The sequence below is a fragment of the Ctenopharyngodon idella genome, chromosome 11 (genome assembly GCF_019924925.1).
Source record: "Ctenopharyngodon idella isolate HZGC_01 chromosome 11, HZGC01, whole genome shotgun sequence".
In the NCBI taxonomy this organism is placed as follows: Eukaryota; Metazoa; Chordata; class Actinopteri; order Cypriniformes; family Xenocyprididae; genus Ctenopharyngodon; species Ctenopharyngodon idella.
In genome coordinates, this window is record NC_067230.1 from 7,064,383 (window position 1) to 7,088,198 (window position 23,816).

At 37.9% G+C, this 23,816-nt stretch overlaps 1 protein-coding gene across 1 annotated transcript in view; it reads left to right on the top strand.

The window, feature by feature from the left end:
* The first annotated feature begins 4,595 nt into the window (after positions 1 to 4,595).
* adamts9 (ADAM metallopeptidase with thrombospondin type 1 motif, 9) overlaps positions 4,596 to 23,816 on the top strand; it is a 58,216-nt gene continuing 38,995 nt past the window's right edge. Inside the window, exons 1-16 of the mRNA XM_051912463.1 lie at positions 4,596 to 4,949; positions 5,730 to 6,109; positions 8,076 to 8,235; positions 10,401 to 10,690; positions 13,659 to 13,742; positions 13,907 to 14,031; positions 14,415 to 14,455; positions 14,584 to 14,689; positions 16,151 to 16,297; positions 16,577 to 16,718; positions 16,980 to 17,084; positions 19,503 to 19,648; positions 19,911 to 20,092; positions 20,728 to 20,864; positions 20,980 to 21,097; positions 21,289 to 21,384. Coding sequence (XP_051768423.1) covers positions 4,853 to 4,949; positions 5,730 to 6,109; positions 8,076 to 8,235; positions 10,401 to 10,690; positions 13,659 to 13,742; positions 13,907 to 14,031; positions 14,415 to 14,455; positions 14,584 to 14,689; positions 16,151 to 16,297; positions 16,577 to 16,718; positions 16,980 to 17,084; positions 19,503 to 19,648; positions 19,911 to 20,092; positions 20,728 to 20,864; positions 20,980 to 21,097; positions 21,289 to 21,384 — 2,356 coding nt within the window. The 5' untranslated portion in view covers positions 4,596 to 4,852. The remainder of the gene's footprint in view (positions 4,950 to 5,729; positions 6,110 to 8,075; positions 8,236 to 10,400; positions 10,691 to 13,658; positions 13,743 to 13,906; positions 14,032 to 14,414; positions 14,456 to 14,583; positions 14,690 to 16,150; positions 16,298 to 16,576; positions 16,719 to 16,979; positions 17,085 to 19,502; positions 19,649 to 19,910; positions 20,093 to 20,727; positions 20,865 to 20,979; positions 21,098 to 21,288; positions 21,385 to 23,816) is intronic.

Consider the following 23,816-nt stretch of genomic DNA (forward strand, 5'->3'; position numbering starts at 1 on the left):
GGAACATTGCATTCAGTTTGTTATATTAACCCAAAAAGCAGACTAGTCATGTGTAATCATAAGCATTATGTCATTAAAAATCCCCTTATCAATGACTCTCTGCATTTATCTTCCCTAAACATGGTACTACATGTTTGGTGCAAGGAACATAAAACACAAGGTGTAGCTAAAGAAAATAGTTTGCCTGACATGACAAGTGATTATGTGGGTCCTTCTTATTCATTTGCTCCCCTCCCTTCTCCCTCTTTCTGTCCAGCTGCTTTGTATCAGTGTGGAGGCTTAAGCAGTTTGGGCATTGAGTTATCTTTTTCAATTTCTCTCACAGCTGAGAGTGATTAGGTCACCATGTTGTCCTTATGTTTGACACGAGAAGATATGTGAGGAGATGGGTCAGGCAGCCGTAATGCAATGCCATGAAGGCTCAGATCAACAATATAACCACTTTTCTTAAACCATCTGTCACATTTCATATTAATCAAAGTTTGTCTGACTCCATCTGGATGCCCAATCCCACACGTTTTTCCAAGTACTCGCCATGGTCAGTGTCACAGCAGCGATACCATATGTAAAAAGCTCTCCCATACATTACACGATGAGAATGATTCAGTGCGGCCATTCTTGGTCAAAAGAAAATGTCTGAAAAGTCTAAACAAATTACTTTTTGGAAGAGCGGAGAAGTTTTAGGAACATAGATGTGCTTTGTTAGGAAGTGGCATGGAAAAGGTCTTTTTAACCTTAAGTTTAATCAGTCTATCTCTGTTTGCACATCTTGATGGATCCCTGCTTTACTTAATCTGTAGTGTTCCCATTCCATGAAGCATTATAAAATTTGGAAAGTGTCTGGATTTGGAAAAGACCCCAAGCAGCTGCTCTAGATCTTGGAAAGTGTCCATGCTCAGTTTAGCTCTGTCAGCACTCTGACCTGGCTATGCATTTGATATTTAAAAGCTTATTAAGACAAAACACACACATTTGCCCCCAATGTAATACAAGATTCAGCAATTTTTAAGCACTAAATGAACATCAACTAGCTAATATAGGCATATTTCTACACCTAAAATCAGCCCCTTTTCTATTTTGAGATAGTTCCCAAGAAAGCTTTTTGTAGTGCAATATTGTGGGAATTTATTCTGAAGAACTTAAAAAAAAAAAAAAAAAACTATGGCCAAGCGCACAATCCAGAGACAACTGTGACAAGAGGGTATGGCCTAATTTTGTTAGAGATTAACATAAAAGACATGATATTGAGTGTGAAACACATTACATTTCTATGGAAGTCTGTTTCTGCCGCTGAGTTAAAAAAATAATTGTGATAAAGCATCTGCTAAATGAATATATGTGACCTGTGCTGGCAAAATGAGTTGAATAAGCAAATTTTCACAACCACTATTGAAAAACCTTCAAAATGATGTATGGTTTGTTGGAATCAGAGAACAAATGACTTACACCTATTTGAAGTCGATAGAGTCAGCAAAGTCAATTTTGAGAAAAATCGAGTTAAAGTTTTCTGAAGGTTCCAAAACAAAATCACCTACACTGTAAAAAAGAATTGTTGATTTAACTTAAAAAAGTAAGTTACCTGGTTGCCTTAAAATTTTGAGTTCATTGAAATTAAAAATTTTAGTTAATACAATGAAGGCGATTGGTTTAATCAACAGAAACTCAAAATATTATGTTATCTGAACCACATTAATTAACAAAGTTGATTTGACAAAAGAAAAAATGTTGTGATAAATCATGAAAATTGTTTACAATGTAGCAACCATACCTTAAAATCCTTGTTAATAACACCTAATTTGGCACACACACCTCGTCAAAACTAAATATCTATAGGAAAATTTTGTATAATTTTGACTTTATATCTCACAAGGTAATTGTGAAATTGAATTTGTTTCATGCAATTATGACTATTTCATGCAAAGTGCAACTGTCACTTTGTTTATCTTAAGTGTGACTCTATGTCTCACAATTGTGAACTTCTTGTTTCTTGTTTGAATTTTTTTGTTTGAGGTTCTTGTTTGAAGCTGTGTTTCTTGTAATTGCCACTTTGTTTCTGACTTTATATTTCTCATTTATGAATTTGTTTCTCATAATTGCGACTTTATATCCCACAAATGGGACTTCAATGTAACTGTTTCTCAGGATTGCCACTTTGTTTCTCTTAATTGTGACTTTACATCCCACAAATGTGACTTTATTTCTTATTTTTTAACTTTGTCACAAGTACCTTTTTCATTTTTTTACTCTGAGGGGAAAATAGGCTTCCATACATTTCTGAATGACTGCTGGGTCATTTTGTTGAGTTGCAATCCAATCCAAATGTGCATTTGTGTGTAGCAACCTGTGTTCAATTGGATCATAACCTTAAAAATTTCTCTCCACCCTATTTTTCTCATGAGAACGCACAAGCATCTGCCTCAACTGCAGGATGAAGAAAAGAACAATCCAGAACCTGGGAATTTAGATATTATATCTGATTGCCTGTTGATGGTGAGGTAAATTTCAGCATGGTGGTTCAGGGACATTCAGCATCTCATCTTGACCCTTCTTTGAACACTCAAGCCAAATTTCAGCATCCATTCAAGCTAGTTCTTATCATCTCATCAAAGCCGAGAGGAAGTGAAGTTTACACTGACTTGAGGTCACCCTTGATACACGATTACAAAGTCCAACACGCTATACTCAGCCTCTCTCTCCCTCATTCATACTTTCCATTGAGGAGCCTTACAGCTGGTGCACAGTAAGATCCACATTCACTCCAGGAAATCCTACAGTGGAGATACAATCTCCAACTCCTTTCATCTAAACCTAAAACATAGCTGTAATGGAAAACCGTTTGTACTCTGCTTTGTCCAAATCTATAACCCAGTGAATCCCATGAAGCGGCAGGTTTATAGTCACTTCAGAGAAGATAGCCTACTTTAACTGTAAATAGAGATACTGTAAGAGTTTGTGGCTATAATGAGCAATGTATCGACCTGAGATGTTTATAGTGCACATGCATGCATGAAGTAATTTAAAAATCAGCTCATCAAAGTCTTCTTAGGATACTAATTAGCAATTAGAATGCAGAGTAACATTTGTTATTGATACAATATACACTGCCCGGCTAAAAAAATAAAATAAAATAAAAAATCGCTGTTTGAATTTTAATAGGCAAATACTTAAGAGTCTATGGATGGATCATTAGTACAGTGATTATTATGTTTCTAGCATGTTATATGTTTGGCAACGGTTCTTTTAACCCTAAAAGATGGAGTGTGTAGCTTTTCATTTCTTAAACAACCATGTATTAAGATGTATCATGGCCATATTCCAGGATGACAATGTCAAGATTCATCAGGCTCAAATTGTAAAAGAATTGTTGGGAGGGAGCATGAAGAACCATTTTCACACATGAATTGGCACTGACCTTAACCTCAGTGTAAGTTTTTGGGATGTGCTGGAGGAGACTTTACAGAGTGCTCACCTTTTGCATTGTCAATACAAGATCTTGACCAAAAAATGATGCACCTCTCGATGGAAATAAATGTTGTGATGTTAATTCCATCAAGAGGTGCATCAATTTTTGGTCAAGATCTTGTATTGACAATGCAAGAGGTGAGCACTCTGTAAAGTCTACTCCAGCACATCCCAAAGACTTTCAATGAAATTAAGGTCTGGATTCAGAGGTGCCAATTCATGTGTGAAAATGATTCTTCATGCTCCCTCCCAACTATTCTTTCCCAATTTTAACCCTGGTGAATCTTGACATTGTCATCCTGGAATATGGCTATGATGTGTTTTCCTACATGGTTGTTTAAGAAATGAAAAACTACACACACCATCTTTAAGGGTTAAAAGAACTGTTGCCAAACATATAACATGCTAGAAACATAATAATCACTGTAATAATGATCATAGATTCTTAAGTATTTGCCTATTAATATCCAAACAGCGCCTTTTTTTTTTTTTTTTTTTTGGCCGGGCAGTGTATATAAGTGAATATTGTGCAAAATGCATAAGGATATTGCTCAATTGCTTTAAGTTATAATATCACATATATCAGCATTAGTCTTCGGCCACCCTGCTTTCTACTCACTAATATCAGCATCGGCCACTGAAAAACACTTGTTATCAGTCATATAAATGCCATTTAAATGCACATTTCTGGGACATAGGTCTTGGGACAGACACAAATGCTTAAAAACGTAGACTAAAAAGAGGAAAATGACCATATACAAAGGGTTTTCCTATATGGAAACCTCAGTGGACTTCACCAGTAATGTCATTCTATTCAAGATTATGTTTAAGATCAGGTGTTCAAATTTGCAATGCTCCTTACTTAAAGCTGAAGACTACTTTTTGTATTAAAGTGAACATTAATTAGACTAAGAACTAACTTAGGAGAAAAGCAACTGTGTGCTTATCTAACTGACTGTACATACAGTATAACTGCACAATCTGAAGTTGGAACAAGAACATAACGCAAGTGGATGATCATTATGAGTAATATGTTCAGTGATTTTGAAATGTAGTTTAGTCTGCACGCTACATTATAGCGACACATATGGCAGGAGTGGCTTTCGGAGAGAGGGGTGTCTCTTAGAGTACGCCCAAGTCTCGGCTAAAGTAATCAGCAAACTGTAGACCACCACAGTTGCATCGACCCCCTTTCTGGTATTATGCATGCAAGCCAAGAGGTCCGACCGAGCGCTTGTTAGCGACATGGAAGTCACTTCTGTAAAGTAGAGGAGAAACGCTTTGAATGTGGCAACCGTACGGCAGAAAGTCCGGCTGAGCGTGGCTTCAAGAGACAGCGGAATACTGTATTTGGGCTTGCTTGCATTCATTTTCCTTAACGTGGACAATCATGTTTTTGTTCTTCTGGGGACTAAGCTTTTTTGTATTACTCTCTGATTTTATGAATGCACTAGCTTCAACAGGGAGACCGCGAGACTCAGAGAAAGGTAAGAGCTCTTTTCATGATCTTTTACTCTCATTCAGATCAGTACCTTGAGGCGCGGAGAATGAATGACTTTCCTTGCAGAGCTCATAGCGCGTATTTTGAAGAGTCTTCGAGTAATAGTTTGAAACGTCAACTGACTGACACCTGATTAATCTTATGGAGTTGTATATCTGTTAGAATAAGGCATCTGTTAGCAAGTATTTGTTAGCAAATATCTCTTAGCAAATATTTTTTATATGTAGGATAGGCTAGCCTATATAAGTTAATGAATTATTAAAGAAGACTTGAAGTTTTGTTCAACACTGTTACTTTTCATATTTCCCTATTTTAAATAACAAATAATTCTATAAATAAACAACGTATTCTAATAACTTTTTAAAGAAGTGAACTCTTCAAGAACAAGTTGAAGTAGCCTATCCCATTTTCATCACTTTTTATGTTTATCATCAGTATGGAATGATCTCACACTGTCAACCCTGTTACCTTGAATATTGATAACCAAAAAACAGATATTTATAACAAATATCGACATTAAATTGTCTTTCAATCAATTGTAGGCTTGTATGTCAAATTAAACTAAAAGGGTCAACCCTGTTACCTTTCAGTATAATTGTTAGCCTACATATACAGTGCAGTGCAATTTACGATCATTTAGATATAATTTATCAAATAAAATGTTACAAAAATGTACTTTGAAAATAAGTTTATTACACAAGAAACAACATTCATTTCATAGAATGACCCATTGTTACTGAATTTTAATCTGTGTTCTCGTCCACAGCGAAATTACCGCAGTTTGGCGCGTATGAGATTGTAACTCCGGCCAGAGTGAATGAAGCCGGTGACAAACTGCCAACGGGCGTGCACTTCAAGAGGAGAAAGCGGAGTACCGACCCAATAACCGGCAACATCTCCCATCATTGGACCTCTCCGCACGTCTATTATCAAATATCTGCCTTTGGGCAGGACTATTACCTTAACCTTACGCTCGAGTCGGGATTTATTGCTCCAGTTTACACTGTCACGATACTCGGAGCATCCAGTGAAGGTCATAATTCAGAAGAGGGGGAGGAGGACACGGAGTATCAGCACTGCTTTTATAAAGGACATGTGAACGCTGGGCAGGAGCATACTGCAGTAATCAGCCTCTGCTCCGGTTTGGTGAGTTTAAAAGATGTACTTAATATATTATCTCTATATTAATAATAACGATAATCATTATCATAGGCTCTTTTATGCAATTCAGGTCGCAGTAAGCATTCGAAAACTTTGCAAATGTTCATATATAGGCTACTTCAAATCTTTCGTATGTGATTGGGCTACATAGTTAGAATAGAATGGCGCAAGTTAGTCGGATCCATGCGCACCACTTTTGATCACTTAGAAAGTATTTTCTCAAACTTGGTAGTACATCTACTACTCTATATAAATGAGTTGGGTGACGCACACTCATCAGTGGCATAAGCAGCAGCAGTGTGCTGACGTCAACGGCAGTCCATATATGGGACTCAGATGTCATCTGTTGATGTGAACGTAACTTCGCGCCATATAACATCGTTTCTCACAGATCAGAAGCAGTCGTGGGAACTAGAGTAGTGGTTCGAATAGGTTCTGTCGAATTGTTTGTTTCAAAGAACCTGTTCAAAAATCCAGCGGTTCTTTTGTCGTCACTGACATCCGGCCATGACATCCCAGCAATGCATGTTCTAAAGCAGGGGTGGCGAACGTCGGTCCTGGAAAGCCACAGTCCTGCAGAGTTTTGCTTCAACCCTAATCAAACACACCTGAACATGCTAATCAAGGTCTGAAGGGTTATTAGAAAGCTACAGGCAGGTGAGTTTTTATCAGGGTTGGGGCTGAACTCTGCAGGACTTTGGCTTTCCAGGACCGGAGTTTGACAATCCTGCATTAGACCATGCATTGGAGTTTTGTAAGAATATATGGTTAGTTTTGAATGGCAGTCAATGGAGAAACATAGCCTAAATTTTACCATCATAATGGTGACATTTACTTGCAAATTTTTGTTGAAAAGATTACAAATTAAAACAAAAAAGAAGGACTGTTCACAAATCACTTTAACAATTGAGTATAAATGGAGGACACAAACTCGCATAAACATATTAGTTAGGCCCATACGTCACCTCAACAAACCCCCAATCCTGGCTAGATTTCATACAACATTGTCAGAAAACAATGATTAATATAAGTACTTTGTTTTAAAATATGCATTCATGAGAGCTGTAGACTTTCATTGAAAACATTGAAATATGGAAGGAACTATGTCCCTAATTACCTGCATTTTCAATTAGTCTGATGTTTGCAGTCAGTTTTGCTCTTGATCATTCCCAAGGACCGTAAAAACTGAACCAGCTGTCAGTCTAACATTTTCAATACATTCAACAAAACATGAAAGAGAAAATGTAATGTAAAATTCAATTTTTATCTTTTATTCGATTTCAACCGACATTTTAAAGAAATTGTCACAAATCTGATAAAACATATCATTCCTGTATGGCTCCTTTCAGGGTTTGAAAAGTTTGGGTTACTTGTCTAGATAACAACTTAGCATACAGTGCCTGTAGCAAAGATTATATATTATACGGTATTAAATGTCATTAATATTTATTGCACAGGTATTCTTACGCATTCAATATTTTATAAGTAAATTAAGTCAAGCTTGTTCGTGATGGCCAGTTTGTATCCTTTCATACTCAGATGTATAGCCTACAAACAATTTGGCTATAATCTGTTTTCTGTAATATAATAACCAACCTCAAAACTGTTCAGTATGTTTAGGGGATAAAATAAGGGGAACATTTACCATATATGCTTCTTGCTGGCTTTATCTATTAAAAAAGTAACATTTCAAAACATTATACTTTGCAAGTATAGCAGAATGTTCCGATAGTTATCAGCCACATTCTGCATTCATTACCCCCCAGAGGCCAGTACACTGATATGCATGCAGTGTATGTTTACTTTATCACTCCATCAGCCACTTAGGATTTGTACGTAAATAAAATCTTAGGGGGAAGTTGTAAGGGCAATTTACAGTCACATTTACAGAATGTGTGTATAGATTTCACTGGCCATGGACCAGTTTAAACAATGTTGTTGTTTGTTTTAGCTTGGCACTTTCAGGTCACCAGAAGGGGAGTTTTTTGTGGAGCCCCTTCATAGCTACAATGGTGAACATTATGAAGAAGAACACATCAAACCTCATGTCGTGTACAGAAAAGATGCCTCAAAAAAGAGTGTAGATGATCCGACTGCATGTGAAACTTCAGGTAAGTCTTACCTTTTGAGTGGGAAAGTTTTGAAATAGGTATATTTTATACATTAAAGCAAACCAATGATTGTAGTAGTCACAACAGGGATTCATCATTAGATACTGTTCTGGATCTTGCATCACTGCAGTGAATTCACTGCCTCTGTATTGTACTGACTCACACTAAGGGGTCCTATTATGCTTTTTACATTTTCAACCTTCTTTAGTGTGTTATGTTGCTGTTTGAGCATGAAAAAGGTTCCATTCACCTATTTGTACGCACATTTAAGGACATTGCATTAAAAAACACTGGATGGAAATGCCAAGATGTGCATAAATTCTAAAAATGCGAATAAAAAAACGTTTGCGCTCAGTTGTGGTGGATCATTTTTTTATTTGATAAGAATGCATACATATAAACTATGATGGAAACACATTTACCTCAATGAGCAACAAAAAACTCACGTGACTTTGCCTCAACAGTGGATGTGATTGGATAACTGGACTAAGTAGCTGACAAATTTCATTGCACAGCATCTCAAATTTTGGTTTGATCATTCTGAAATGCCTGAGTCAAAGTCTGTGATTGGAATGGTATAATGACCTCCCATAAGTGTCTCAGTTGCACTGCCAAACACCAGGCATCCTGGTGTAGGAAATGTGTAGATGTAGGAAAAAGAGCCACTGTGACTGTCCTAATTGCAGCAACTTCGATTTTGGTTGCATTTTATTTGACAGTACGTGCACTTACGTTCACTTACAGTGTACTTACCTAAGAAAGTACTGGGTAATATAAGGTACTTACATGGCTTAAGATTAGGTTTAGGAGTAGGTTCAGGGTTAGTACCTAGTTATTACCCAGTTATTGTAATTACTATAATAAGTATATAATATATACAGTACATGGAGAACCGGACTGTAAAACAAAGTGCTACCATTTTTATTACAGATATTTTGTGCCAATTTCCCAGCAAGTGATGATTTTGTTCTCTTGAACATGACATGGAAATGCTGTTTTATTTGCAAATGTTTTTTTGCAGTATTCCAAATTCGCAAAGTTAAATTTGCAACCTTCAATGGAAACATAGCTTTTGACATTTAAATACTCACAATGCTATTCATATCTTTTGCATCCTTTGCTTTTCTTTTTTCAAATGTCATTGAGTAGAAGTCAGTAGAACAGGAAAAATCATTTTGGAAGTTCTTGGTATCATTCCAATCTTAGTTTACTGCCACAAAATCCTGTCGACTGTTGCACTTCCTGTGGCCTGAAGATAAGGAAACTCAAGAGGCACAATACCATGAAAGCCACGTGGTGAGCTGCATTGTAAAGTAATGCCAGTTTTAAGTGTTTGGAAATTCAATGTTACAAAATAAATTTAGATTTAGGCTAATTCACACTGCTGTGTATCAAGATCACTCAATGGTGGCTTTGTTTTTTGAAATTGGTGTTGTGTTATTTAAACGAGATGTTTGGCCCCTAAAAATGCTTGGAGAACTTATTTTAGATCGCATGATTTTTATTGAAAACTCCGTTGTGGCATTCTTTTTGTCTAGTGGAAGAAATATGATTCATTCCAGCAGTTTTTTTGCAAAGCATTTTTGCCCAGCAATTTTTGTGGAAAATTAATAGCCATTGTTACCCATGTTGAGTAGAGGGTCAGGGTTGTGTTGAATTTTTGTCCTCTTTTAGGCTTAGGGAAATTAAGATGATCCTTTTCTATTTTAATATATTTAATATATTCCTGTGATGGCAAAGCTGAATTTTCAGCATCATTATTCCAGTCTTCAGTGTGACATGATCATTCAGAAATCATTCTATATGCTGATTTTGGTGCTCAAGAAACTTTGCTTAATATCAATGTTGAAAACAGTTGTGTTGCTTAATAGTTTTGTGGAAACCATGATTCATTTTTTTCCCGCCACTTTCTACAGTCCATCTGATCATCTAATATAGGTCATGATAAACCCTCCTTGAATTCATAATCACTTATCGCTGGACATCACCCTGTGATATAGTATAGTATAGTATAGTAGCCCACGTGGCTGCTTTCATTATTTCATTATCTCTCATTCATTATTTCCAATATATAGAACAGATTATATAATAAAATTGCTTTAAATCACTATATTTAAGTAATATTTAACATATATTATTTGTATTGTTCTCCTCCTTCATTCTAGGACATATAGAGCCACTCCGCAGACACAGGAACAGACTGAAGAGAAAGTCGCCCTCAAGCATGTTGTCCGACCTGGAGTCTCTTAATTCCAGACTCTTCTCTGCCCCCTTCCCCTCCTTAGAAAACAAGCACAACTCTGCTAATGAAAGCAGTGACTCCAAGCCACACCGGAGATCAAAGCGTTTCCTCTCCTACCCCCGTTTTGTTGAAGTCATGGTTGTGGCAGACAGCAAGATGGTGGAACATCATGGAAGCAACCTTCAGCACTACATTCTTACACTGATGTCCATAGTAAGTTCCGCCCAGTTATCGGTAGTCTTCTGCTTTGATGGGTCTGTGTCCGATTCCTTAGGCCTATGTGAGAGATTGTCAGCATGGGGTGAATATGTCTGACAGACTTGATGAATGTGAATATAAAACAAATAAAATCAGGTATGTTGCATGCACAGCATGCTTTAGATGCTTTTTCGTTGGAGCTCACAGGGAGGTTAGATGACCTATATTTTGATCTTGGCAAAGGCTGCATTCTCAGCAGGATCTGGCAGCACAAGCTAGTTCTCAATGGCCAAGAAACATTTTTTCAACAGCTGAGGTTAGCCTCACGTGTTCAACACTACTTAATAACGGAGATCGAAGAGGTCTGTGTGTATTTGAGCTCAGAAATAAAAAAAATTAAAAAATCAGCTATTTCAGGACAACAACTGTAAAAACCACCCTACCAAGTATTTTCCATTTTAAGGGAACTCCACACTGCGTCTGACGTCGATGCTATGGGGAACACCTAAAGCCCCGGGTATACTTCGGCCGTCCGCGCGGTCTCGAAATTTGGGCTGCAAGCGTGGACGGCCGAAGTATACCCGCGTGCAACAGCGCATGTGCAAGCAGGACAGAAGAGTCCACTAGGTGGCAATACGCACAGTACTGAGCACAATGTGCAGTCGTCGAAGAAGACTGTGTAAAGAGCGATTCAAAAACAAGACGAGTAAACTCAGAAGCATGCCTTCTCCATCGTTTTTGATTCTTGTTCTCTTGGTGTATCTTCTGAACTATGTTGCAATGGTGGATGCAATATTTTTCTTCTCCGATCCTGCCCAGCGAATGTCCCGTTGATGACACGATGTCTAGTAAAAGTATAGAAAAATTGTACTGTGCATGTGTCGAACTCGGTCATCTGCGACATTTGTGGTTTAGTATACTTTGAAAGATGCGCGGACGCGACTGCGCGCAAGACGCGTCCGGGCGTGGAAAGTGAAGTATACCCGGGGCTTAAGCGTGACAGCGTCTGAAGCATCTGTGAAACTATTCCAATCCTGATTGATGCAATGTCACCCTGTGACACGTGATGGCATTCCGCAGAAGCTATAAAGGATACCCAAAACAAAGCAGCATTAGCTTCTGAGCCCTCAGGAAATCGATTTCCCAACCCCACCATCATCAGAGTTTTCAGCGAATGCATATCTCAGATTCTGCTCAAAACCATTACGCCACTGGGATGTTCGCCCCCTCTAAGGAGAGTTCTACAAGATTTGGTTCGGTTGTTCCCTGCCGGGCAACCACTTCAGGACATTGAACCTACACCTTAAAATGCACCAGAGGTCAGTCTCGAGAGACTGATTCCATTGGTAGACTATTTAGCAGCGTGAAAACTTCTGCCAAATGTGTATCAATGGGTCCTGCATACAGTAGAAAAGGGGTACAGAATCCAGTTTTGTTCTCGACCACCAAGGTTCAACGGGGTGTTATCTATGGTAGACGGCCCAAGCAGGCTTAGGTGCTTGAACAGCAAGTTCAGTCTCTTCTGGCGAAGGAGGCCATAAAGCGTATTCCTCCTCCCAAGTGAGAGTCTGAGTTCTACAGCCGGTACTTCATAGTTCCAAAGAAGGAAGGGGGGTTGCGTCCCATCATAGATCTATGTTGGTTAAACCATACTCTGAGGAGATACAGGTTCAAAATGTAGACGACAGCTCACATTGTGACTCAAATCAGATCTAAGAACTGGTTTGTCATGATAGATCTAAACGACACATACTTATATATTCCCATCCTTCCTTAACACAGGAAGTTCCTGAGGTTTTCTTTCGGGGGTGAAGCTTACCAGTATCTTGTTCTTCCATTTGGCCATGCAGCTCTGGCTCCTTTGAGACTCCAGGGCATCCATGTACTCAATTACATCGACGACTGGTTAGTACTAGCTCAGTCGCAGAAGATGTCGGTTCGGCATCGAGATGTCATCCTCGTCCACATAAGGCGCTTGAGGCTAAGACTAAACTCCAAGAAGTGTCTGCTTTCTCCAGTTCAGAGGACAACTTTTTTGGAGTAGTTTGGGACTCGGTTACCATGCAGGCATGAATATCTGCTGCTTTTATCGATTCAATTCTCTCAGCATTGCACAGAATCAGGCTAGGCCAGGCCAGTTCTGAAATAGTTTCAAAATCTGTTGAGACTCATGACAGCCGCGTCCAACGTGATACCTTTTGCCTCCTGTACATGAGACCCTTGCAGTGGTAGCTCAAGACCAAGGGGTTTTCACTGAGGGGCAACCCATTTCGCATGATCAAGGTTATGTGTAGATGCCTTCATTCCTTGGTCATGTGGAAGAAACCTTGGTTTCTGTCCCAAGGACCTGTGCTGGGGGCTTCTTGTCATTGCAAGATGCTTACAACAGACACTTCCCTCACAGGCTGGGGCATGGTCCTAGTGGGCTGCTCGACTGTGGAGAGGACATAATCTCTCTTGGCACATAAACTGCCTGGAGATGATGGCTGTATTTCTAGCACTGAAGTAATTCTTCCCAGATCTCAGAGGCTATCATGTCTTTGTCCATGCAGACAACACATCAGTAGTCTCGTACATAAATCACCAGGGGGCTTTGAGGTTGCGCCCTCTTTTCAGTCTGGCACACCAGATCCTCCTGTAGTCCCAGGGCAAGCTGCTCTCTCTGAGAGAAGTCTACATCCCTGGGTACCTAAATCAGGGAGCAGACATCCTGTCGAGGCCAGGGCCTGGGGAAGGGAGACTTCACCCCGAGGATATGGAGTCAATTTGGAAGCTTAGGGCAAGAGTGTATATTATAATGTAATATGTAACATATATAACAGTACAGTATACTGTAAAACTGTATAATAAGAACCATGGAATACAGGCCAAAATGGGCCAGATTTAAGTATAAGCTGTTGAAACTCTCTCGGGCTGGTAATTTGACACCCCTTGTTGAGAACTTTTGACAATGAATTTCAATTCTCTGTATTCTCTCACTCAGGTTTCCTCAATCTATAAGGATCCCAGCATTGGAAACCTGATTAACATTGTTATTGTGAAATTGGTCATTATAAAGAATGAGGTGGTAAGAGTTCTTTTTTTTTTTTTTTTTTTTTTTTTTAATTGATGTCTGCATTAAGAGCTCTTTTAAATGTGCTTAGGCAGTACTTTACAGTCAAGCCCTAATTATTTTTGTAAGGGTAAATTTATTAAAATGTTTCATTATCATCTGTCTCTGTTCTTCTGCAGGATGGTCCCACTATCACTTTCAATGCACAAGCCACTTTGAAAAACTTCTGCATATGGCAGCAGAGTCAGAACCACCCGGATGACAACCATCACTCACATCACGACACTGCCATCCTAATCACAAGGTGAGAACGATTTTAATTGGAGGGTTTAGATTTTGTATTTTTTTCTTTACCTAGTTTTATTATTTACAGGTGTTGAAGAAGTCTACAGTGATATTTTGTGTCTTCTCTCCACATTGTGATTTTAGTGCCATTCATCTGGCAACACTTCATACTTGGTGTGGACACAATTTAACTAAACAGTGGGCATAAAATTACAGAAAATGCCAAAAATCAATGCTTGTATAAAAGTAATTTGAGGAACAATTTGAGTAATTATTTATGGTGCTACAACTTTTCATTTTGGGTTACACTTTTCAAGGGCATAAAGTAGAATGCAATTGACAGCATAGACACATGGTATTCAAGTACTTCTTAAATTTGTAAAGTCTTGTTTTTTTTTTTAGGCAGGACATCTGTCGAGCACGGGACAAGTGTGACACTTTAGGTAAATCATATGAAAAGAGTGATTATGATCATATTGAAGCTGACAATGAAGATGATGTTGATGATGTCAATTAAAGCAACATCTATAATTGATATTCCTTTATTTTTATGTTCTCTCATGCATTTTAGGTCTTGCTGAGCTAGGTACAGTTTGTGATCCCTACAGAAGTTGCAGTATTAATGAGGATAATGGACTCAGTACTGCTTTCACCATTGCTCATGAGCTTGGCCATGTGTGAGTACTATTTTTGTGAAATGTTTTTTTCATAAATTTGCTTTATCCCAATTTATTTGATGTTTTGCTATCTAGAACAATGATAGTTATGCATTTTTAAGTTTTAAGTGTAGCTTAAGTGTCCAGATACTTTTTGGGGCTGTAATATCTCCTGCATTATAAATGCTATTTGTCATATGGACTTAGCTTGAGAGGAGCTTTTATTATACCTAGAACTAAATTGTCTATAAATAATTTCTTTACTATTGTATTTTAAATTTTTTAAAAGTAAAGCTTTAAAATACTCCACTTCTTCAATGTCCATCATTCTGCAAGTCACTCAGCCCTCTTCACTACCTTTTTTCTATATTTTTAGTAATGTTTCTTTCATTTTGGGATGTTTTGGGGAGATGCCATTGCCTTTTGTACAGTTCGATAACAGTGTGTCTGTGTCTGATATGCAACTTCTCAAGGTCTTCTGCAGAAATGACTAAACTACTCAGTTATGCTCTGCTTAATAGAGTGCTGGAGTTTTCTTTTTAGCTTAATAGAGTGTTGGAGGTAAATATTAATAATTTAATAAATTATATCATGGCACATACAACAGTCTCATTCTATTTACAGGAAAAAATGTTTATCCCACAGTATTGGCATATGCACCTACACCAAATTCACATGTACAGTCATATGAAAAATTACCTCTAAAAGACCTTTAAATGAACTCCCTTTTTAAATTCCATTCTTATCCGGTGGCAGGTGGTGACATCAGTGCTGTGCGCTTGAGTCGGGATTTAGTCCTGGTGGTGTACAGTGTTATGCAGTGCACACCCCCTCTCTCCCCTATAATTTCAAACCATATTTACTAAAGATTTACTAAAAATATTATATATATATATATCCTTTATGGTATTGGATATTTAATTGTTCATGCTCATTCCCTCTATTTTTACATTTAGATTACCTTTGCTGCCATCTAACACTACTAAAGTTAATCTTTAAAAACACTTCAAATCTTTAAAAACAATTTAATAGCACTGTTAAATGTAATTGTTAGCAAATCTCAAAATGAATTTCCATTCTTCATACTGTACATCATAATGTGATGCTTAAATTCACTTGTAGTATTTAAAATGATTGATTTTAGTCTGTAATGTTTTATTTTTTATTTATTTAGAACAAAATAGTATTGAGTTTTATTACATGTATTAATCAGCCAATAATTTATTAATCAGCCATTAATCAGATTATTAGTATCTGTGTTTCTTTATGTAATTTTTTAAATTATCGGTTTATCTTTTTTTTTTTTGACTGCCAGTTAAACAGCTTGCCTCTATTGGCTTTTTCATAGGCTCATAGAACAAATGTGAAAAGACCTGGTTTTGGTCAGTCTTACAGATGCTGTGTGGATCAGAGTACATGTGTCCTGCTCATTGTCTTGTTCTGTTTGTGTGTGCGCATGTGTGTTTTCGATCATGCCCTCAGGTTCAACATGCCTCACGATGACAGTAACAAATGCAAGGAGGATGGAGTTAAGAACCAGCAACATGTGATGGCCCCTACGCTCAACTATTACACCAATCCTTGGATGTGGTCCAAATGTAGTCGGAAATACATCACAGAGTTCCTCGAGTATGTAAACCGCTTTTACACTCTGTACAGTGACAGAATGTTATTGAGGCTGTGATATTGGCTTCAACTCTTGTAGCACCACTTAATGATTAATGTTCAGTGTTAGCATGCATTTGTTTTCAACTAAACATTCTCAGTTGAGATGTAAACAACGTCGTCTGTAGCAAATGGAACCGATTCTCATTTCTTTTGTGTTTTGTCACCTACTGAGAACATTTCTGTTGTGTCTCTTGTTTGCTTTATTTTCCTTCAGCTCATTTGTTTATCATTTCTCATTAGCACAGGGTATGGGGAGTGTTTGCTCGATGAGCCAGTTTCTAGGCCATACAGTTTGTCCCAGCAGCTGCCTGGACAGATATATAACGTCAATAAACAATGTGAGCTGATATTTGGGCCTGGGACACAGGTGTGCCCATATATGGTGAGAAGATCCCTCAAGGAAATGCAGAACATACTGACATGAGCGTCTTCTAGTGTGTATTATCTGGTCTGACATTATTTATGGACCTGTTTTTTTAATAAAAGACCAAGATGAAAATCTGTTTTTTGGTTACGTGAAGTAGAGCTTGTTATTCAGTGACATTCAAAGCATGTTACACATGCAAAAAACAGGCATCAGTACAAATTTTGTGTGTAAGAGTTAGATGTTAAAGCTAACAGTAAGTGTTTGGATGTTGTGCAGACACAGTGCCGGAGACTGTGGTGCACCAGTCCAGAAGGAGTCCAGCGTGGCTGCCGGACCCAACACATGCCATGGGCTGACGGGACAGAGTGCTCTCCAGGAAAGGCAAGCACTTCAGAAAACTACATTTACAACAACATTCAAAACCCCTCATTTCTTGCGAACACATTTGGTATTATTTAAAGGCATAGTTAACCCAAAAATGAAGACTGTCTTCATTTACTGACCATCATGTCATTCCAAACCTGTTTGACCTGTGTTTCTTCTGTGGAACATACAAGATGATATTTTGAGAAGATGTCTCAGTGTTTTTTGTTTTTTTTTGTCTGTACAATGAAAGTCAGCAGGCTTCAATGTTGTTTGGATCCCAACATTCTCCAGAATATCCTTGAATACCTTCCAAAATATGTTGTGAAGAAGAAAGAAAGTCATACAGTTTTGGAACAACATGAAGAAATCGTTTTAATTTCTGAAGTTATGATTTTCATTTTTGGGTGGACTATACCTCAAACTTTTTCTATTATGAAACAATAATACACTTGGCTGGTTGCTTGTGGACAGTTTGCAGTATGTTAATAGTTTTGTATAGTTTTAATACCCTGACCCTGATACTCATTATGTCTCTTGAAAGAACTCCATGGAGTTAACACATTATATTTCTGCACATGTTGCAGTTGCAAAGCAGATGAAAAACAGATTCTTCGATGTAACTTCAAACACATATTTCATCCAAATAATGACCAAATCACTTCCACAGTGAAACTCGTCTACACTGATATATTGCTTTGTTTTTGCCCTTGTCTCTGTTTTACAATTTTTCCCAGATTGTGAACTCAAGTCAAAATTGTAGTAATGATTGTAAACAGCATCTCTCATCTCCTCCATATGAAAAGCGTTGCAGATAGGCAAAAAGATCACGAAAGGGCAATTTTACAAGGTTGCTGGGTATCTCAACACCATTGTTGGGGGGTAATGCATTACAACTTGAGTTACGTAATCAGATTACTTTTTTCAAGTAACTAGTAAAGTAACACGTTACTTTTTCAATTTACAACAAAATATGTAAGTTACTTTTTCAAATAATTAACGCAAGTTACTTTTTATCACATTTATTGACTGACAGCTCTTGTGTCCCCATGTTGAGAGAAATAAAGTGCAGAGGTGTTGTGTGCGCTGTGTGAACATGATGGTTATTGTAGTTCTAGACTAAATGTGAACATGCATTTACTCATCTCACTTGGACGAAAACATTAAGTATTTCTCAAAATGAATAAAAACAGTGAAATGCAAACTTAGAATTTTACGTACACATATAATAATTAACTATATTAAATTACACAAATATACTTTATGTATTTAATATCACTTTATTAACCAGTGTCCTTGCTGCTGACCTTTAATGATCTAATTCAACCATACTAATAAGCAAAAATTACTTTAGATTAGATTTAGAAATAAGAGTGTTGAACTTCCTTCTCCTGTATCATATTCTTCTTTAATCCAGAATGGCAGCACAGCTGAAAGGTTTGTTTGAGTTGCGCCCTCTGCTGTACAGGCATAAATATGCTTTTCCTTCAGCCTGAAGCTTATTCATTTCACTTTTGGTGTGAAAGGGCTTTAACATTTGCCAAAAATATAACTTTTTTTGTTGTTATTAAAAAACAAACAAGCAAGCTCAGCCCAGGTGAGGAAAAGTAACGCAAAAGTAATGTAACAAAAGTAATGTAACACATTACCTTTCATAAAAAGTAACTAATTAACGCAATTAGTTACTTTTTTAGGGAGTAACGCAATATTGTAATGCATTACTTTTAAAAGTAACTTTCCCCAACCCTGCTTAACACTAACTTGCTGCAAATGCATAGTTTTTTCTCTGAATGTCATATGGCTGAATTCATATGGAATGCCTTTGCTGTGGTATCATGCAACTTAATGTATCTAGATATGCACAGGATCAGTCTCTTGCAGCTTGTTTTGATTTTAACAAAGGGACCACCCAATATATGTGGATTGTCTGGTAATCATTGGGTAAAACTGTTTTAAATCAAAGCATTGCATCAGAAAGCTTGACCCACGTGCAATGCAATGGCAGAGAAGTGCTGTAGCTTTGTTGCAAGTTTGTTGCACCTGAAAATGTTGATATGAATCATGTGAAAGATCCGTATGATTAAGAAAATAATCTAAAGGACTGAATGTGTTTTCCTGCAGCTAAAACAGTAGGGCAGTGGCAAGATCTTGGGGTCCATTTCCAGGGAGCGCAAGAACTTAAAAATGTAAATGTGTACCTTGAATGCAATGCAAGTCTCTTCAGATAAAAGCATCTGCCAAATACATAAGTGTCATTTTGTCCCATTGCTTGACAAGGAGTGCTTTTGAGTCAAACAAAAGAGACTTTGAATTGAATCATATCTGTGTATCAACAGCATTCTTCGTCATTCTGGTCGGTGTACTTTATAACAAACAAGCAGTCATGACGGATTCTGCAATGATCTCATCTTTTCTCTGTTTTCTCCTCGCTTGCAGCATTGTAAACATGGCCTGTGCATCCCTAAAGAGCATGATTCTGTTCCAATAGAGGGGGCCTGGGGTGTGTGGAGTCCCTTTGGCACATGCTCAAGGACCTGTGGAGGGGGAATCAAGATCGCGGTGCGCGAGTGCAACCGACCCATGTAAGCTGCCGCTCTTTGTAGTCTAGCATCCTCACTGGACTGTGAATTGGCACCAGGTTTCTCAATGTTCCCTGACAAATGGCAGCAGCAAAGCCATCTTAAAGAAGAATATTCTTCAAAAGAAATTGCATTCTCAGTGCACTTGGGTAGACAGCAGGCTTTGCTCTATTTAAATTCCAGTCAGACAGAAACATGAGAATTTTGTAATAAAGTGTTCCCAATGTGACCATGTGCTCTGATTGTGTGTTTTTATGACATTTAGGCCCAGAAATGGGGGAAAGTATTGTGTAGGACGAAGGATGAAATTCCGTTCCTGTAACTCTGAGCCATGCTCCAAGCAAAAGAAAGACTTCAGGGAGGAACAGTGTGCCAGCTTTGATGGGCGGCACTTCAACATCAATGGTCTACCTCCAAATGTCCGCTGGGTGCCAAAGTATAGTGGAAGTAAGGGATTTAGTCCGATGATTGCAACTGGCACATCAGGGGCTGTATAAAAAACTAATTAAAGGGACCATTTTCATAAAAATAAAAAATCTGTCATTAATTTCTCACCATCATGTCATTACAAGCCTGTAAAACTTTCTTCTGTAGAACACAAAATGATATGTCTTGAAGGATATACAAGCAGGTCTTTTCTAAACAACGACAGATTGCCAGTTAAGCTCCCGGAAAAGACCATTAAAAAAAAAAATAAATAAAACACTTGTTCCAGTTTTCTCACTTGCTGTTTGCCAGTAGTCTCTGCTCATATGGCCTCAGTATTTGTTGAAAGTGCCCCTATAGAATACGTTTCTTAATTTTTTCAGTTTAAACATAGTGTTAAACCAGTACATAATTGCCTTCGGTATCTATAACCCATATTAAACAATTCCCCAGGATTCCCTCATGATTTGAGACTTGATGATGATTTCAAAGTTTCCATACTTTCAAAATCAAATTACCAAACACTATTAAATTTCAATTAACTTGATAATTGCGTAGCACAAAGATGTGATGAGAAATATATTATCAATGTCCTAAATACAGTAGGGCTGAGGTCAGACTGTATTAACTCTCTCTCATATCTCTGTGTGTTATAGTTCTGATGAAGGATCGCTGTAAGCTATTCTGTCGTGTAGCGGGCAGCACAGCTTACTACCAACTCAGGGACAGAGTTATTGATGGCACGCAGTGTGGGCCTGACACCAACGACATCTGTGTTCAGGGCCTGTGCAGGGTGGGTGCATTTGTGTGTCAATGAATCAATGAATATCCTACATAATCTGAAACAATATTCCTGTATAATCCCATTCAAGTGTCCTCTGAATTAATTCCACATCCTTTTTCTACAGCAAGCAGGATGTGACCACGTGTTGAACTCCAAGGCCAGGAGAGATAAGTGTGGGGTGTGTGGTGGGGACAACTCATCTTGCAAGACTGTTGCAGGAACATTCAACATAGTGCATTATGGTAGGTGACACAGGCTGTCAGTTTAGTACAGTTTTGGACAGTTCTGTTTATGTCAGTCAAAGTAACCCAGAGAAGCTTAGTTCAAATTCAGTTTGATTCACTTCAGTTCCATGCAGTTCAGCCCAATTTCAGACCAAAAGAACAATAATATTTTAGGAGGAATATTTTATTGATTTCTGCTTTTTTTACAGGTTACAATGTTGTGGTGCGAATTCCCAGTGGTGCTACAAACATAGATGTCAGACAACACAGCTACTCAGGGAAACCAGAGGACGATAACTACCTCGGTGAGGCAATAAATAGACATTAAATAGACTTTTTTTCATTTCTACTATGTTGTAGCCCTGCACATGCCCTGCAAAAAAAAAAAAAAAAAAATCATGGCCAAAAATTAAGAATTTGTTCTCTCATTTTTTGTTTCCTCGTTTTAAGTAAATCATGAGTACAATTTAACAATTCATTACCTTGATATAAATCGAGGGAACAAACTTTTATATTGTGCGCATGATTTACTGAAATGAGGAAATGATTTATTATATCAAGGACACGATTTACTTAAGATTGCAGTACGCGATTTCTGAGAATCATTGTTGAACACTTTTGATATTTGAAATCAACCCAAACAAACACACCCCTCCCTTCATTGCTTTGCCCCCAAAATGCACGAACACCCAATGCAAGAGTGGATGTCTCTTTATCACAGCAGAAGCGAAGCAAAATAAAGCTTTGCGAAAAATAAAGCTAAGATGACAAACGAACGACAATTAAAGACAAAAAATTAACACACAGTACACAAGTATATACAAGCAAGAGTTCGTTGTTAGTCGTCGGCCGCACACACTCAAAACCAATGTTACTCATATATGCACATAGGCGTAAATTGCGGGGGGCCAGGACCCACCCCATCTGAGGGTTGCCCATAAAAAAGGGTCGCTTGCTGCGATAGTCAGTGTTACCGGTGTTAAACACAGTGTTCAGCCGCACACCAATTACATCATTTGTCCTCCACGTCGTTTTAGTAATAAAAATAATTTAGTTTGGTTAGAAAACAGACAAACCGAACGAGAGTCGCAGCACAGATCGGCGTGGTGTATATGCCGTGCCTGCAAGCTGTCTTATTCGTTTTGCTAATAAATGCTCTATGTAATAGAGCGAGTTTATATTCTTTTCTTATTTATTTGGTTCCACAGTGTTTGCTGATTTTCAGTTTTTTATTTAAACTTTGTGCAAGTTATTTGTTAATTTATTAGGCCTGTAGAATGGTGTACGGCATACGGCTTGTACTGTTTTGTTTTTCATTAAGAATAATAATGAACCCACCATTCAAGCAATTGCCGGCCCCGAATTGCCGCTAATTCAGCCGCACTGGCATTCATAAGCGATTTAAAAGTGAGGTGGAAAAGGTCCAACGTCTTGGTCTCCATGCTACACTAATAATAGTAGTAAGGCTTTCCTCTGTGCACACATATCCTTACAAGTACAATTTTGGCTGTATTATTTGTGTCCCCTTCAAAAATTGCTCTAGAGAAATGTTATGTTTATTGTCCTCCCTAACTGTTAGATGAAATTTACACCGATGCCTGTAGAGCAGAAACAACGCAACATCTGCGTCTGTTTTCAGGCCTTCCTGATTGGTTCTCTTAAAAACAAGAGAAATAAGCATAAAATTAAATATCCTACATTGGCCTATACATTCAAATATCTCTAAAATCATCAGATAACAATATGGTACCAAAATATTGTGCATTCCTAGGAAAAAATGTAAGTCAAGAGTTTATAGAGCACTCTATAATTCAGTTAGTGTTGATACTTTATCATCATTTCATGACATCAGACATCCCACCCTGCAAAAACGAATTTCTGGGAGATGGCACCCCCCCCCCCCACACACACACACACAAACACATAAACACTCACCACCACCAATGAATATAGGACATTGCATAATATTTTACTACTGTATATTATATTATATTACATTATATTCATATTTACTCGTAAGCCTCATAAGCCAGATTCATTCAATAGTATTTGTGCGGCAAAAGTGAAATGAATGTAGAGTGTGGCGAAATAAGAGGGGAGTGTCTCGACAAAATCCAAATGCAAGTGGACACAGGAGACGCATTTGAAAGGATAATACCAGGAGTAAACGGTAATGCGTCTTGGCTGACCACTTGTGATCATCAAAAATGCATCTTAATAACAGATGGAAGGGTTTTTTTCACGCTTGCTTGATTTCCGGGATATTGTATATAATTTCCAGGCATCAGGGAGCCTCTATCAATATGTGGGAGACTCCCGGATCTACCAGGAGAAGTGGGATGTCTGTGACATTGTCAAATTGATTTGCATATTCATAAACAATCCTAATTTAAAATGAATCACATGTCTTTGCTAAAGTAGGCTAATGTGCTATAAGTGAATAGATTAAATTTACTGCAAGCTTTACAATAGGTTTTTGCAAGCGCTCTTATAGACATTTTTCATGTTAATGCTCCTGAACTTTACAAACCTAATGAAATATGTGCTTTTTTCAACAGATTAGTGAGCTGTGCATGTGTGCGTGTGTGTTTATTGATATCTTTGCATGTCTCTGTGTATTTGGCATATATGTGTGTGTTTATATATGTTTATCTACAGTGTATGTGTGGTTTAGGCCAAGACAGGAATGTAGACATTTTGGAAAGGGTTTGTTTGAATGTGTGTAGGTGGTGGGGAA